This window comes from Gymnogyps californianus, chromosome 1 (genome assembly GCF_018139145.2).
Source record: "Gymnogyps californianus isolate 813 chromosome 1, ASM1813914v2, whole genome shotgun sequence".
In the NCBI taxonomy this organism is placed as follows: domain Eukaryota; kingdom Metazoa; phylum Chordata; class Aves; order Accipitriformes; family Cathartidae; genus Gymnogyps; species Gymnogyps californianus.
Window position 1 is genome coordinate 174,410,824 of NC_059471.1, and position 14,487 is coordinate 174,425,310.

Consider the following 14,487-nt stretch of genomic DNA (forward strand, 5'->3'; position numbering starts at 1 on the left):
AGAACAGGGACCCTATATCCTACTTAAAACTTCTCATGTGCTCAAACTTAGGAAGTTTCATATCTTGCCACAGGGCAGGAAATGAGGTTTATTAATGGTTGTTTTAAGGAGTATTGTAAGGGTAGTAGAGGATGAAAAGAGAAAGACTGCTAGAGCTTTTCTCTTATGTCAGCCTTTTTTTGCTTATAAAGATCAAGGAGAAAGAAGTGTTATTGCTGTGCTACCAAAATACAGCTAATCTGATGGACAGAGCACCAAGTGGGAAGTGGGAAATCTAGTCTGACTTTAAAGTTTGCCTCTGATGCAGTGTAACTTTGTACAAGTCACCTCCTTTTGCTAGGCTCTCCACTCTGGTTTGTAAAATCATGACAGTGAACTTTTCGCTCCTTTGAAGAAAAAAAAAGTCTTTATTATTTTTATTGGTAAACAGCCTCATTACTGTTAGAAAGAGGTACACCTCCGCATAGCTGAGCTACTGTTTTCCTGTATACATTTATAACTACACGTTTTTTTCTCCAAGACCTCTTATTAGCACACATTTTTTAATACCAAGTAATTAATTTATCTCCCATTAAGAAATTTATAGATGTACAATTAATTCTTATGTGGAGTTTATGTGGAAATAGACACAGTCATATTGTTTTTCAATCCAGTTTATGTCTGTCCTGTAATTTCTGTAAGAACATCTGCTGTGGTATTTATATCACCAAACATCCGTATGACTACCAACAATAAAACAGAGTTGCCTTACTGAGGTAATGTCTATGAGGTAGCATGTTGGTCCTGTAATGATGACAGGTTCACTCCAGCTGACATTAATACTGTGAGGAGATGTAGCTAAAACAGTCACGTTTTCTGGAGGACCGTCTGGAGCTGTAGAAAAAAATATGGATGTGAATAATGGCAAAGAAGTTCACAACAAATAACCCAGTAATTTTAGTGGCCAGTAGAGACTATTTTTCAATTTGAAAATAAAACTTTTTCACACATTTACCATTATACACTGCTTAAATAATTGTAACATTTTTTCTTTCTCATATATAGAGCATATAGTGTGATTTAGAAACATCTTTCATTGCAAGAACTACAACTTTTCTAGAGTATGAACTGCCTACAACTTCATCTTACATTGAAATTACAGGGTTTTTTAATTACAAGTTATTTATATGTATTTTACATGACAAGCAAAATATATACAACTATTTAGACAAATAGACAAGCATAATATATTCATTTATGTCCAATGAATCATTCAAAGAACAAGAAATTGTGAAAACACAAGGCCTTCTGCATGCTAGAAAAAATTTCCATCAATGTTGGAAAGTACTAGTACAAATAATTTTATACAGAAAAAAAATATTTTCTACATTTCATTTCAACTTATTCTTAACATGTTGAGAAACTCTGGAAAACACACACAAAAAAGTGATAGGAATTGTAAGCGGGCAAGAATGTTCACATTAAGAAATGGGATTTTCCTAAAATTTCCTTATATCAAGGTGATATGTGAATTAACCTAGTTATTTCTTATTCATGAATAAGAAACTAATGAAATCATAATAACAACAGTTCTCAGTAAGCAGTGTTACTTTTTCATAACGACCGTGGTAAATTTCAGGAAAATAAAATTTGGAATAGAAGTGACAACAGATTTACAGATAATGCCAGAACTTGGCTCCATGGTGCCTTTTTTTGGGGGGTCTACTACAAAAGAAGACAACTGTGATATGTATCAATGAACAGCCTGTTACAGAAGCAACAACAGACTTGTACATATTTCCGGAACTTGGCTTCATGGTGCCTTTTTTTTAATCTACCACAAAAAAATACAACTATGATTAACACATATCAGTGAACAGTCTGTTATAAAAAATGATAAAAGTGATCATATCTATCCTAATCAGAAGATGCAGTCTCTTTTCTCAAACAAGATTAATGCATGAATGTGTATTTTTTCACCATTAATCATTAGGTAAGAGGGCTTAATGAGGAAAATTGGAGTGTATACAAGGCTACTTAGTTTTTTAGGTAGAACACAGGTTAGGAAAAGGAAAAATAGCATTGAAGGAGGTATATGTAGCTATTGAAATTATGTGTGAAAGATTAATGAGGAGAAATCATAAAATTTTGCACCGTGAAGGTGAAAATTTTGCACCACGGTTGCAGAATAAAACAAGAAGATTTGGGAGTTGATAAGGTGCTATGAAGAGTTTAGGGTGTTGGATATAGGAGGTAGATTGCTGTGCTGGGATTAGCAGGAATATACTAGACTTTGTAGGTAGGATCAAATTCAACCATTGGAAGCAGTCCCCAAAAATACCGAATAGCATGGAACAACTGAATGAAGAGTGTAACTGAATGAACTATGAAAGCACATGAGGGGTGGTGAAAGAGGAGACTCAGAGAAGGCTGGCTGTTGAGTGGGGAGCTAGAACAGACAAAACAAAATACGAGGGCAAGCATGTTCCCTAAAAACTAGAATTAGCAGAAATAAAGCTTATTTTGCAGGTAATGCGTGTCCGACTTGTTGCTCAAACAGTGTCTTTTAGTGTAAACAATGCTTTCAGTAACTATGGCAGTGGTATTACCTTTATCGCCAGCTGAAATTTCTGAAAAACAGTATAAAATGATATATATAGCTTCTCGAGCCTTAGTTTCCAAACCAACCAAGTTTCCAAAGACAGTTTGCCATTACTTTTTTATCGCATTAATGGAACGTTTAATCTCTCAATATTTTTTTTCAGAAGGCACTTTAGGTTTATGCATTAGACAACGATGGTGTGAAATAATTTTAAATGGATGATTTCTGTATGCAGTTTATATTTGACTCATTTTTAGATCTTTGCAAGAAAATTCGAATTGAGTATGCTGTATTTAAGATACTTATCTAAAATACATCTAAGCATTAATACCTGGTTTATTTTCATCATGAAAAATACAATATCAGACATTAACTGAATGATACTGAAATTTAGGAATATTTTCTCAAATAACCTGTATAATTAGAAAGAAAACTAGAAAATGAAATGTGTCTAACGTGTCTCATGCCTTACAAAAACCATCTCTTTAAAAACTGTGTTTGCTTCAGTGGGTAACTGCCATGTTCTGATTTAGGTTTGTTTGTGAAATGAATCTAGTCAATACGAGGCCATGATATCACTATACCCTTTCTCTTATAAATCACAGCAATTTACTCAGTAGAAATGACCTAGTCTTATTCTCTCATTCCCCCATAATCCAATCACTTCCTCTCATAAGCACTTTTCTCCTGGTTTTCACAATAATGCATTTTCTGTAACTAATAACCATCATTTCCTGATTATCATGCTTCTATCCTTGCACAGGAATGTGGGTCTTATGGAGGTCAGGGTCATCTTTCCCATCCATCTGTGTCCTGATGCTAAGGCAGCAGTTAAGTGTGTTAGCTTGAAGATAAGTCTGGATAGCCCATCATTTAGCATAATCCTCAAAAATAAGACTGAATACTCCAGTCTTCTAACAGAAATTCATGCTTGCCAGTTTGGTTAAGACCTGCTCTTTTGTTCTTTTTCCCAACAAAAATTAGTGTGAGGTTCAGTTATTTCATTTATTTCATTTTAAAGGTTACTTTTACCTATATTTAAACATTTATATCTTATATTAGGCCATATTTACCTTCCAATGTTTAGTTCTGAGACAATGAAAGGAACAAAGAAAAACAAGTTCTCTCAGGCAAAACCTGCCAGAAGAAAGGGCATACAACAAGAGATGAAATCTCACTGCTTTTCACCACACAGAAACATTTCTTTAAGTATACCAAGCAACTGGGTATCAGCCGGGATTGGGAAAGAAGGTGCTGAAAAGAGAAGCATAACCCTCTGCCCCATGCATCTATGTCCTAGCCTTCATGGGACATTCAAACATCTGGGATTTTCCTTTGTATCTCAGTATATCCTGGCATTAGGAGACTTGGCAGTTTACCAAAAGGCATTGCATTGTGTAACTGTACGAGATCCAAAATGAGGTTAGCGATCTCACTGCCATTCATTTTCCACCTAACACTGACCCTCCAAAATTATCTTTCTCCTACAAAGCACAAGTTTGGCCAATCTTATTCTCTTTATAAATGTATGTCCTGGTTTCAGCTGGGATAGAGTTAATTTTCTTCCTAGTAGCTGGTATAGTGTTATGTTTTGGATTTAGTGTGAGAATAATGTTGATAACACACTGATGTTTTTAGTTGTTGCTAAGTAGTGTTTATACTAAGTCAAGAATTTTTCAGCTTCTCGTGCCCAGCCAGCAAGAAGGCTGGAGGGGCACAAGAAGTTGGGAGGGGACACAGCCAGGACAGCTGACCCAAATCAGCCAAAGGGATATTCCATACCATATGACATCATGCCCAGTATCTAAACTGGGGGGAGTTGGCTGGGAGGGGTGGATCGCTGCTCAGGAACTAACCGGGCATTGTCAGCTAGTGGTGAGCAATTGCATTGTGCATCACTTGTTTTGTATATTCTAATTCTTTTAGTATTATTATTCTCATTTTATTATTATTATTATTATTATTATTATTATTATTATTATTATTTTCTTCCTTTCTGTCCTATTAAACTGTTTTCATCTCAACCCACAAGTTTTACTTTTTTTTTCAATTCTCTCCCCCATCCCACTGGGCGGGGGGGAGTGAGTGAGCGGCTGCGTGGTGCTTAGCTGCTGGCTGGGGTTAAACCATGACAATGTAAAAGTGAAACTCGGGGTAAGTGCAGATGTGAGGGAACAAAGTCTCCCTAGCTATGGAAAACATTTCTTGCCCTTTCCCTTACTGTGACACAACACTGTGATCTTCTGTACTGGTAACTATATAAATCTAGCTTATGTTGAAAATATTTCATCTTGCAGAGTAGATTTGGCTCTTGGGTAATCCATCAGCTAAATAATAACACTGCCATCAAACTACTTTATGAGACAGTAGGACAATTCCTGTGAGGATAATCTGCAAGACAGAAGGCTGAATAGTTTGAGAACTGGACTGTACTGAACAATCTATAACATTTTCCATGGAGTAACACTATAACCACTTTCAGTACAGAACACAGGCATTATTTTTTGTCTGAAGCTTGCAAATGAGTTAAAGAATCTTAAAAAGAATTCCTGTTGCCTTAAACGTACTTTCATAATGAACAACTGAAATAAATAGCTAAGATCCTCACTGTAGTCACTGGATATTCAGAATTATTAGGCATTAGCTTTAGCATCTGCTTTAGCACAACAGTCAAATCCTCAGCACTTGTAAAGAATATTTAGGGTTTCTGTTATATAATTTTTGCTGTTGTTGAAGTTTCATCTCTTTATATTCTGGGAAATGAGTCTAACGGTTTTCAGCTTAAATGCCGTAACTTCCTGAATATGAGCATAATAGCTACAATATTTTCTTTAGGCTTGAGAGAAACACAAATTTCTGAGAACCCAATTATTTCTGAAGAAAAATCATTTGACTATTATTTCACAACCAAGGTAACTTTCCCTTTGGCAGAAGCAATGTCTGACAGAGGCATTTCTTGAAAATCAGAAACAGTGGCTAACTTCTGCCCTCAAATCTGCAAACACAACTCCCATTGATTTTATGGTCTAAGTACTCAGGGTATTTTACATAGCAGCTAAGCACCCTTAAGCCCTAACAGACCATGTATATTGGCTGTGTACCAGCAGGCTAATCCAGAGGATGCTTGGCCCTGTCCATGAGGGAAAGGAGAGGGGGATCGACACCTGTTCTCTGGATACACTCCGCAAGGCTGCCCAGAGTGCTGGATCCGTTTTGTGCATCCTGAATTTCTCTTCCCTGCTACAGGCAGTACCCTTTGCAAAACAAAGAGGGGAACTAAGTTTTTTTAGTCTGTTTAACAATATTTCTAAAGACTAGCCTTTGGAAAGTATGAGGTCAGGTAGCTAGAGACCTGCCCTTGCTAAAGATCAACCGCTGCTCAGGGAGGCTCCCAGCGCTGCTGAAGCACACCGGAGCCGCCAGCTGGCTACCCAGCTGTGACATGTCACCTTCCTCTTTTTTTCCTCCTCAGCTGATTGCCATTACCCCAGGAAAAAGACCGGCACCCAGCCATGATATCTGGAATAGTGCCCATGCTTCCTTGACTCCACAGTGGTGTGTTTTATAGGCAGCTCATCTGCTGATATGTCACTGATTTAGCTCACAGGAAATTTGTTGCTGCCCACTTTCCCCACCACAGACACAGGCCAGCAGCCCCAGACACCTGGGCTGAAAGAACTGGCAGAACTTTTTTAACTTCTACCCCATCACCGTTTGTTAAACTAGCTAATAGAGCACACAAAGGACCTACTGCTGAGAATGACACTGTATCGGCATGGAAAGGGCTTGTGCAGTCTAATGAGATTTTTGTACTTTTAACTACCGTCTCCTCAGTGGGACTGATAGGAAACTAGTTCTCTCTTAAACCAAGTTATCACTGCCCAGAGAGGAAATAGTAAAGAGGATCCTAACTTTATGTGATTATATGTGTTTTCATTATCTGCCTCTCTGTCCAGTTTAAATCCCTAACTTTCCTAAACTCAGCAACAATTTTTTGAAGAGAAGTATTTGCATATGTCAGCAGCTGAGATCTATCCATCTAATAGTAAGAAATCTGCCCAGAGCTGCTGGCTCAAGAGCTGCACAACTTCTGTTAGCTATTTTCTGCTCCATCTGGGGTTATATGGTTTTTGGGTTTTTTTTCCACTTTCATTTAAAATATTGCATTAATTTACAGGCGTAGCATCCCCATAAGAACCACTGGACTAAGAAAGTAAGTGCACACGAGAATGACTCTGCAGCTGATTCCAGTACTTCTCAATCCAAAAGACTGCTTCTGTGCTTTACGTGAAAAATGGGCTGTTGTGATGTCCACTATCACGGTGTCCAAATCCCTTTGCCCTTTGGGGCTCAGAATTTTTCTATCGCAATTTCTCATCTGCAAATGAAGATGACAATATTTCCTTACCTAGTAGAAAAATTGTGAGGTATTTAAGGACAGATGGATGTATTACTGTACAGAGTGTGCACAGATACTATGAGGAGCATTATATAAAAGCCTCCTGAGTTCACATCACATGATTGTAAAAACATGAGTGGAACAAAATAAGTATGTGGACCATTGAATAGTCCTTGGTACACAGACGTTTAAGTCCTTGGTATCTCTATTATGATTACTTTGGAAGAGGAAAGGAGTGAAGGAGCTGTGATTTAGTCAGGCCACTCATGGTGGTTCTCTGTTGTTCTACATGGGCCAGAGGCCAGATCTCAGATTTGCTCTGACCTAGGCTGGCTGCAGACTGGGAGGGAAGGTCATATGTCCCCATGACAACTGCCTAAATAATTTATGTTTCACATCCCCTTCTCTCAAATATCTAGTGATGACTTATCTGTGACAACCAACTCTTCTCTTACTTGGAAACCGAAATCCTCACCTGAGACATGACAGTTCTAATATGTATCATGGCTGTCCTGCATGTTACATGGCTACTCTGATTTGTAATTGCTTTAGGTGGATACGGTATTGGAAAGAAATCTTAATTCCTCTGAAACTATTGCTTAAATTCTGTTGCCAGGAACATAAAACAGAATTTCAGGAAAATGTTACGATGTTAGTGAACAGACTTTTAGTCAAAGAATTTTAAAAATGACTACTTTTCATTGACACACCCCACATGTGAAGGTGTATTGAAAATGCCATATCAACCCAAAATAGCCAAAATTCAGACTTACCAATTCTAGACGTGGAGTAGGGCTGAGGAATGAAATTGCTGTTGGGCAAGCAGTAAATATAGTGGAGCACACAAAAGGCATTAAAATCTGAAGAAGTGTCAAGTATGCATACCTACCACATGATTTATATCATGATATTTCATACGTGAAGAGTTGCAATAAACCCTTATTAACTTCACCAATATTGTAGGTCTATGAATAAATAACTTCTACCAAGTGTTCTTGCTTATTTCGGTGAACATCACATTGTAATAGCATTATGACACATGGCAGACATCCTTACTTACAGCCAGGAAGTGTTTGCGTAGAAATCCAAGGTGAAGAACTGCCATAACCAACATTCGTACTGGCAGCAACTGCAAATCTGTACCATCTGTATTTTTTCAGTCCATACACTGTCTCTTCTATCTGGTCATCCACCACATTTTCATATAAATATTGATGCATCTCATATTCAATACATTCCTTAGTTTCCCAGTCACTGCAGTGGATGGACTGGAGCTGTGTGGTAATCTTGTAGCTTTGAAAGTAGCCAAGGATAGATTTCGGTGATCTCCAATTCAAGGTCACACTTGTTGATTGCACATTGGAAAAAACAATATCCCTGGGAGCACTAGGAACTACAAATTAAAACACTAGTAAGATATCTTCATTTGAATGAAAAGTGATTGCAACTATAACCCTTTTATCCAGTGTTGAAAAAATATTTTAATAAGCATGTCTAAAGACCAAGATTCAATTTCATATGGTTAATAAGGAGTAATTCCATTGGCATAAATCACACTGTACGTAAACAGGTGGCGTACATTTACTATAGCTTTTGAAAGAAAGAAAAATACTTTAAGGTGTGGCATGCAGGGGCAGCTTTGAGAGGTGTGACATTGCTGTTCCTACATTTGGGGCTACGTCTCAACTGAGAGAGGGAATATCAAGCAAAGTTATTTTTGGCCTACCCATAGCATCTTTTACTGCTGTTGCTAACTGGGATTCCTCACCTCTCACTTAGAAATACTCATTTGTCTCCCTCTATCTTGGTAACATAGAAAATCTTCAGGCAACACCTCAAAGTTTCATAAGTGTCCTGTTTCACCTTCTGAATGGAAAGTATCAATACATACAAACAACAAATTAAAAGAACACCAACAGGAAAAGCTAAATAATATGGCAATACAAAGCAAAAAAAGAAACTCCCCATAAACTTTGTTTCCATGATTTATATACAAATGCATACATCGGTATACACAGGTTATATTCATGTGCATGGAGACAGGAGTAGTGCATGTATGTCCATACATACACATACACACACATTTATCCATATCTATATTAAGCCAAAAGTGTACTCCCAGCTCTCGCAGACTGGATGCAACATATGGTTTTGTGCTATATCACATAGTCATACAGTAAGCTAATATTATCTCTAAGACTCTGTAAGATAATACTAATACTCTCTGTGGCAAAAACTGTGCAGAGAAGTCAGCTCAGAAATCATTTTGTGCACTTAGCTTTAAAGAGTGCTCTAGAGTCTTTGGGGGAAGAAGTATCACTGGTAAAACAAAAACACATGATACCTCCTCAAACCGAAACTGAAGAAGCCCCAAGGCTTACATAAAGAATAAAAGGATCCCAGAGCAACGTTACTGGGGAAGAAAGAGAAAACCCTCCATTTTTTTCAGCCTTTTGGGAATATCTGATCTCTGCTTTCATCTGCAACCATTTGTTTATAAAAATCACCATAATATAACAAGCTGAAGCTTCTCCACTAAATACGAATATTTAACAAGAAATGTACATTCTGAGTCAAACCAAGCTGTGTCAATGAAAAGGCTGAGAAATTCAAATTCCTTCAAATGAGCCCAAAGCAGGTGGAGCCTGCAGGAGAGGAGCCAGGCACAGGAAATGTGGGTGTTTCCCCTGTCCTTCCACTCAGCTCTCACACACATGTACACAACATTGCAGCATGCAACAGCCTCATATGCTCCCACTCTGCTGCACACTAATCAGACACAGAACAAGAGCAAACTGTCTAAGAAAAAAATGTTCACTAGAGACGACTTTCATCATCATACTCCACGTTATCAAAATTAAAGTTGTTTTGCTCTGCTGTTATTAGCATGAAGAGAAGTACAGAAAATAGTAAATAAAACCAAACCAGGCAGTAACATTCTTGCTTGATCACAGTTTTGGAGATGTAATACTCAGTTTGTCCACTTTCAAAAAAATAAACACTGTAATATTTTCATAATAGCCCTATAAACTGTATTTGCTACTTGTGTAAATGACAAGAAAGGGCTTAGTTTGACCATTAGTTAATGGAAAATAAAGGCAGAGAAATGTTCAATGGTTACTATAAAAAAATCTGTATTTTTCCTTAAAAAATCCTCTACTCTATTGTAATATAAGCTATTAATATCTGTTAAGATACTGCAAAGACTATGAATCTTACACACTCAATTATGATGATGATAAAATGTGGGATAGAATGGATAAAACTATTTGAGTGAAATAAAAGTTACCACCAAGTCTCACTCTGAACTTGAATTAAAGTATTTTTAAGACCCAATACTATATATTCCAGGAATTAAAAAATTAAGAGTCAGCAATTCCAAAGACATCAGAACAGATAAAAATTAAAAGAATTTAAGAAAATTCAATTCTTCTCCTTCTCACTCAGAGGAGATGATTACTCTTTTTTTGACAAGGAATATGACCTCACCTTCCCAGGCACATGACTCCAGGAACTCTTGCTGCGATAGGAACAGCCAGCATTGGCAGGTTTGGAATAAAAGTGTGAAAATATGCAACATGGAGATGGAAACAACTGGCTCTAATGCCTCTTAGTCTACTAACTTCCATCTGCTGAAAACTGATTATTGGACTATACTCCAATGTAAACGAAAGACTGGATCAAATACTGAAACAGGGGCTTGGAATAAAGTAGATGGTAACTTGTTGCTTTCTGGGTGCCAAGAGGAAGGTGGAAATATATTCACTTGCTCAAATGTGCAGCTGGTAGAGCCATGGCTGGCACAGCTGCAGTCTCTGCACCTAAACCAAAGCAGGTTAAAGAGGCTAGTCACAGGCAGAAAGAGCAGTGCCCATGTTCTAGCCAGCATGGTGGGCTTTCCTTCTCAAGGAGAGTACCCTGGTGCCCCAGTTTCAACATGGATGATTCTATCAAAAAGAACTGAGAGCTAGCAATGTTGCAGTAAAGATGGAAAAGACGCTTGGCAGTTTCACAGAACTAGAAATTATATCAGGAAAAATAACAGTGGCTCTGATTTGTGAGCTCTCACACAGACCAACACAAGTCTAATAAAGCCAGTCTCCATGAGCTCTCCGTATATTTGGTGGAAAGAGACAAACTCCCAGAGAGTGGGGGAAAGAATGGAGGGCAGAAAAACAATGTTTCTCTTTCCATCTGTCCTTTTTCCCACTGGCTACAGAGGGAGCCCATACACATTACCTTCACAAGGCTGAAGATAGTATCTGTGATTATCCCGGTGAGTAACACTACATGAAAACCACCATTTTGAAACTTGCAGGTATCATGGTAACAGACAGATTAGACAAGCACTTCTTCTTTCATACAAAAGCTTTTATTGCTATTTTATGTCGTCATTTTTCCAGTTTACTAAAACCCATATAAACAAAATATTTCTAACCCATGAAAGAAAGGGTCAGTCAGCAGAAGACAGGAAAATTTTCTCCGCCAGTGCCTAGACAGACCTTTAAAATGGAATCAGAGCCTTAAACGTTAGTCAGTTTAAAATCTAGTCCATTTGATCTCATTGCTTACATAGAAAAATCAAATATAAATGTAATCGCTTATTAGAACAAACAAAAAGATGTGATCTGAATCTGGAGCAAATCAAAGAGTTTTGCTCGGAGGGCCACAGTGAGGAGCAGTGACACCCAGTGGCACAGTGTCTCTTGCACTTGATGACTGTGTTCAATGAGACAATTTCAAGACAACTATGCTATTGGGTTACAGATACAACGAGGATTACAATTACTCTAGCATGGAGAATCAGATTTCCATTCCTCAAGAATGACTAAAATTCCCCCAACTTTTTCTGTCCACAGATGGTACTGATTTGAACAAACCATTCCATGCTTCCTAGAGTAATCATGCAGCTTGTTTAAATTTTCTAAACATGACTCAACTATGATGAAGTGATCACTGTTCACACTAAAAACAATTAAAGCCAAAAATTGCATCTTTGTCAATTATTCTTTCAGATTAAATTGGAACTGTAACAAAGACTTATGTATCTCCTCTTATACACTGCTGCTGTGATATGCGCCTAACAGGAACTTTATATTGTTCCTGGTTTCCAGAAAGGTGCACTTAAAGAAAAGGCATGAAAAAGGCTGTGTTTGTGGTGGTGTAGGACACTAATTGTCTAGGACTGTGCTCTGATTAGCTAGCTGGCATTCCAGTGCTAATCCCATATTTAAATTTCCCAGGAATCACGGGTAGGACCCCTTAAGTTTCATCATCACATATCTGACAGTCTTTCCCTATTGAATTATATTGCATTTGCTATAATTCAGCTAGCTCTGGGAGTAGAGAGTTTTTCAAGTCTGAAATTTTTGGTGCAATGTACTCTATCATTTTCCATTTACTAGCTTTTAATTCAGCTTCTGAAAGTCAGACAGGGAGCTGGCAGAGAGGCTGGCCGTGAAATGCTGGTGAATTCAGTTTCTGGACTGGAGGAGGAAGAAGGTATTTTCAGGTCCATCCACCATTGTTCACATGATGGCCAAACTCCAATGAAAAGTGCCTGAAGCCAGATCCACATAGGATTTTAAGCTCCTAAAACCTATTTACGTGCCTGAACTCCCACTGAAGTTGACAGGAAGCTAAGCACCTAAATAGAAGTTACTTTCACAGATCTTGGCCCTGGTTCCCTATGCTTGTCTGGCTGCAATGCTAATCAGCCCTTCCAAAGCTGGTGGACTGCTCTGAGATTAAGTTTTTATTTGAGAACCTAAATGAAAGGAAATTCCTGGTAGAAAAAGCACCAGGACTGTGCAAAGACTCCGATCAAGTTGAACTGGGCCAGTGGAACTGGTTTAAACCAACAGAAATACTCGGTAGAAAAAAATCTTATTCACAATGCAAAGATAACCTAAGGGCAGCAAAGGACACACACAAAAAAATCTACTGAGAAAAGAAAGAAGTTACGGCTTTCTGTAAAGACTTCTGTGGAAAGCAATGACTACAGCTGCGCGGGCCGGGAACAGAAGACAGTAATATGATACAGCATAGTTCCTAACAAAGTTAATAAAAAAAAGTCTGCCTACAGAACAGCTGCTTGTAGCTGGAGTTTGGATTAAAAGAACAGCGGCAGCCTAGAAGTCTGTTGAGTGGTATTAAGAGCATCAATAGGAGGAAAGTGAAGAACAAAGTAGAACAGATAGCAGTGGGCACACAACAAAAAGTCTTCAGAAAATGGAGGTATCCAAAAAGAAAAGTAATATTCTGTATTGATTATTAATTTTTGAAAGCTTAGTTACCCAGAGGAGTTCCCTGGGTTAAGCTGATAACCCTGATCATACTAAATACTACTCTAGTATAGACTGCTAACTTCACGGGGACTCACCATGATATAAAGTCCTGCTCAGTATGAATAAGGACATCACAAATAGGTCCCAAATGATTTTACTAACATAAAAATGTAAAAAACTGTAGACTGTTTTTCCCATGACTTGGGACTGATACTATCAGACATGCTTTAAAGGAAATTGCACAGTTGAGAACATGTCTTAAAAAAGCCTCTCTGGACTGTTTCTTAGTCCTTAGCACATTAGAAAACTCAGTCTCTAACTGTGGGATCTAAACACTGAAAAATCAAATCCTACAAAATCTAGGGAGAAATGCACACCTTTAAGCCAAGCTTAGAAAAGTAGTGAAAAGCTGTCAGTACTCAAGTCTTAAATTAAATAAGAACGCTCAGCTTTCCAACAAACTGGACCACTGTCTACTTTTCAGTAAACAATGTATTTGACCAGTAAATGCTTTCCATGTCAGCTTTGTATGTATGTCCACCATTTCTTATACATTAATGCAGAGTTGACCTAGTCCTTACAAAAAAAGCCCTTCATCCTACACTATGATTCTTCTATTTTTATCTACCTGCTTATAAAAATAACATCAATACAATTTCATTGGCAGCAACCAAGTGATCACTGTATTTGTCTAGTGAAGATTTGCCATCAACATCAAAGCCGTTAACTTACATTTGGACACAACACCTAATCAGAAAATCTAAAAAAATTTCCACATTACATAAAGAAAATTGAATTCTGGGAAAAAAAGTCATTCATCTTGGAAAGAAGTGTTTCAAAGATTCTTAGTCATGATTCACTCCGCAATTTTTGGATGCTTTTATTACAATTTGTAAACATGAACTTGCAACACTGACTGAACATGTGAAACACACTGCTCTTATCTGCAGTAGTGACAGGGGACACGGAAGCTCTTCCATTTCCAATGCTGTGGCTCTGCAGTAGGTTGATTCCTCTGGATAACCAGGCCAACACACTGCACTGCACACTGCACTGCATGTCATGCTTGGGGCCTTAAGGACCACTTTAGGGTACAGGCTTAAGTATTTCTTCCAGTGCATTACTGTCATCTGTAGTTCTCTTCACAAGTTAATGAGGAAATTCATGTAACTCCAACTCGGAGCTGCCATGAGCTGCCACATCCTAAGAAAAGGATTTAT

At 37.9% G+C, this 14,487-nt stretch overlaps 1 protein-coding gene across 1 annotated transcript in view; it reads right to left on the minus strand.

Moving 5' to 3' along the window:
* Positions 1 to 14,487, minus strand: part of PTPRQ (protein tyrosine phosphatase receptor type Q) — a 111,723-nt gene that overhangs the window by 42,736 nt on the left and 54,500 nt on the right. The window contains exons 26-27 of the mRNA XM_050902422.1: positions 8,041 to 8,373; positions 752 to 873 (exon numbers count right to left, since the gene is read on the minus strand). Of these exons, the coding sequence (XP_050758379.1) occupies positions 752 to 873; positions 8,041 to 8,373 (455 nt within the window). The remainder of the gene's footprint in view (positions 1 to 751; positions 874 to 8,040; positions 8,374 to 14,487) is intronic.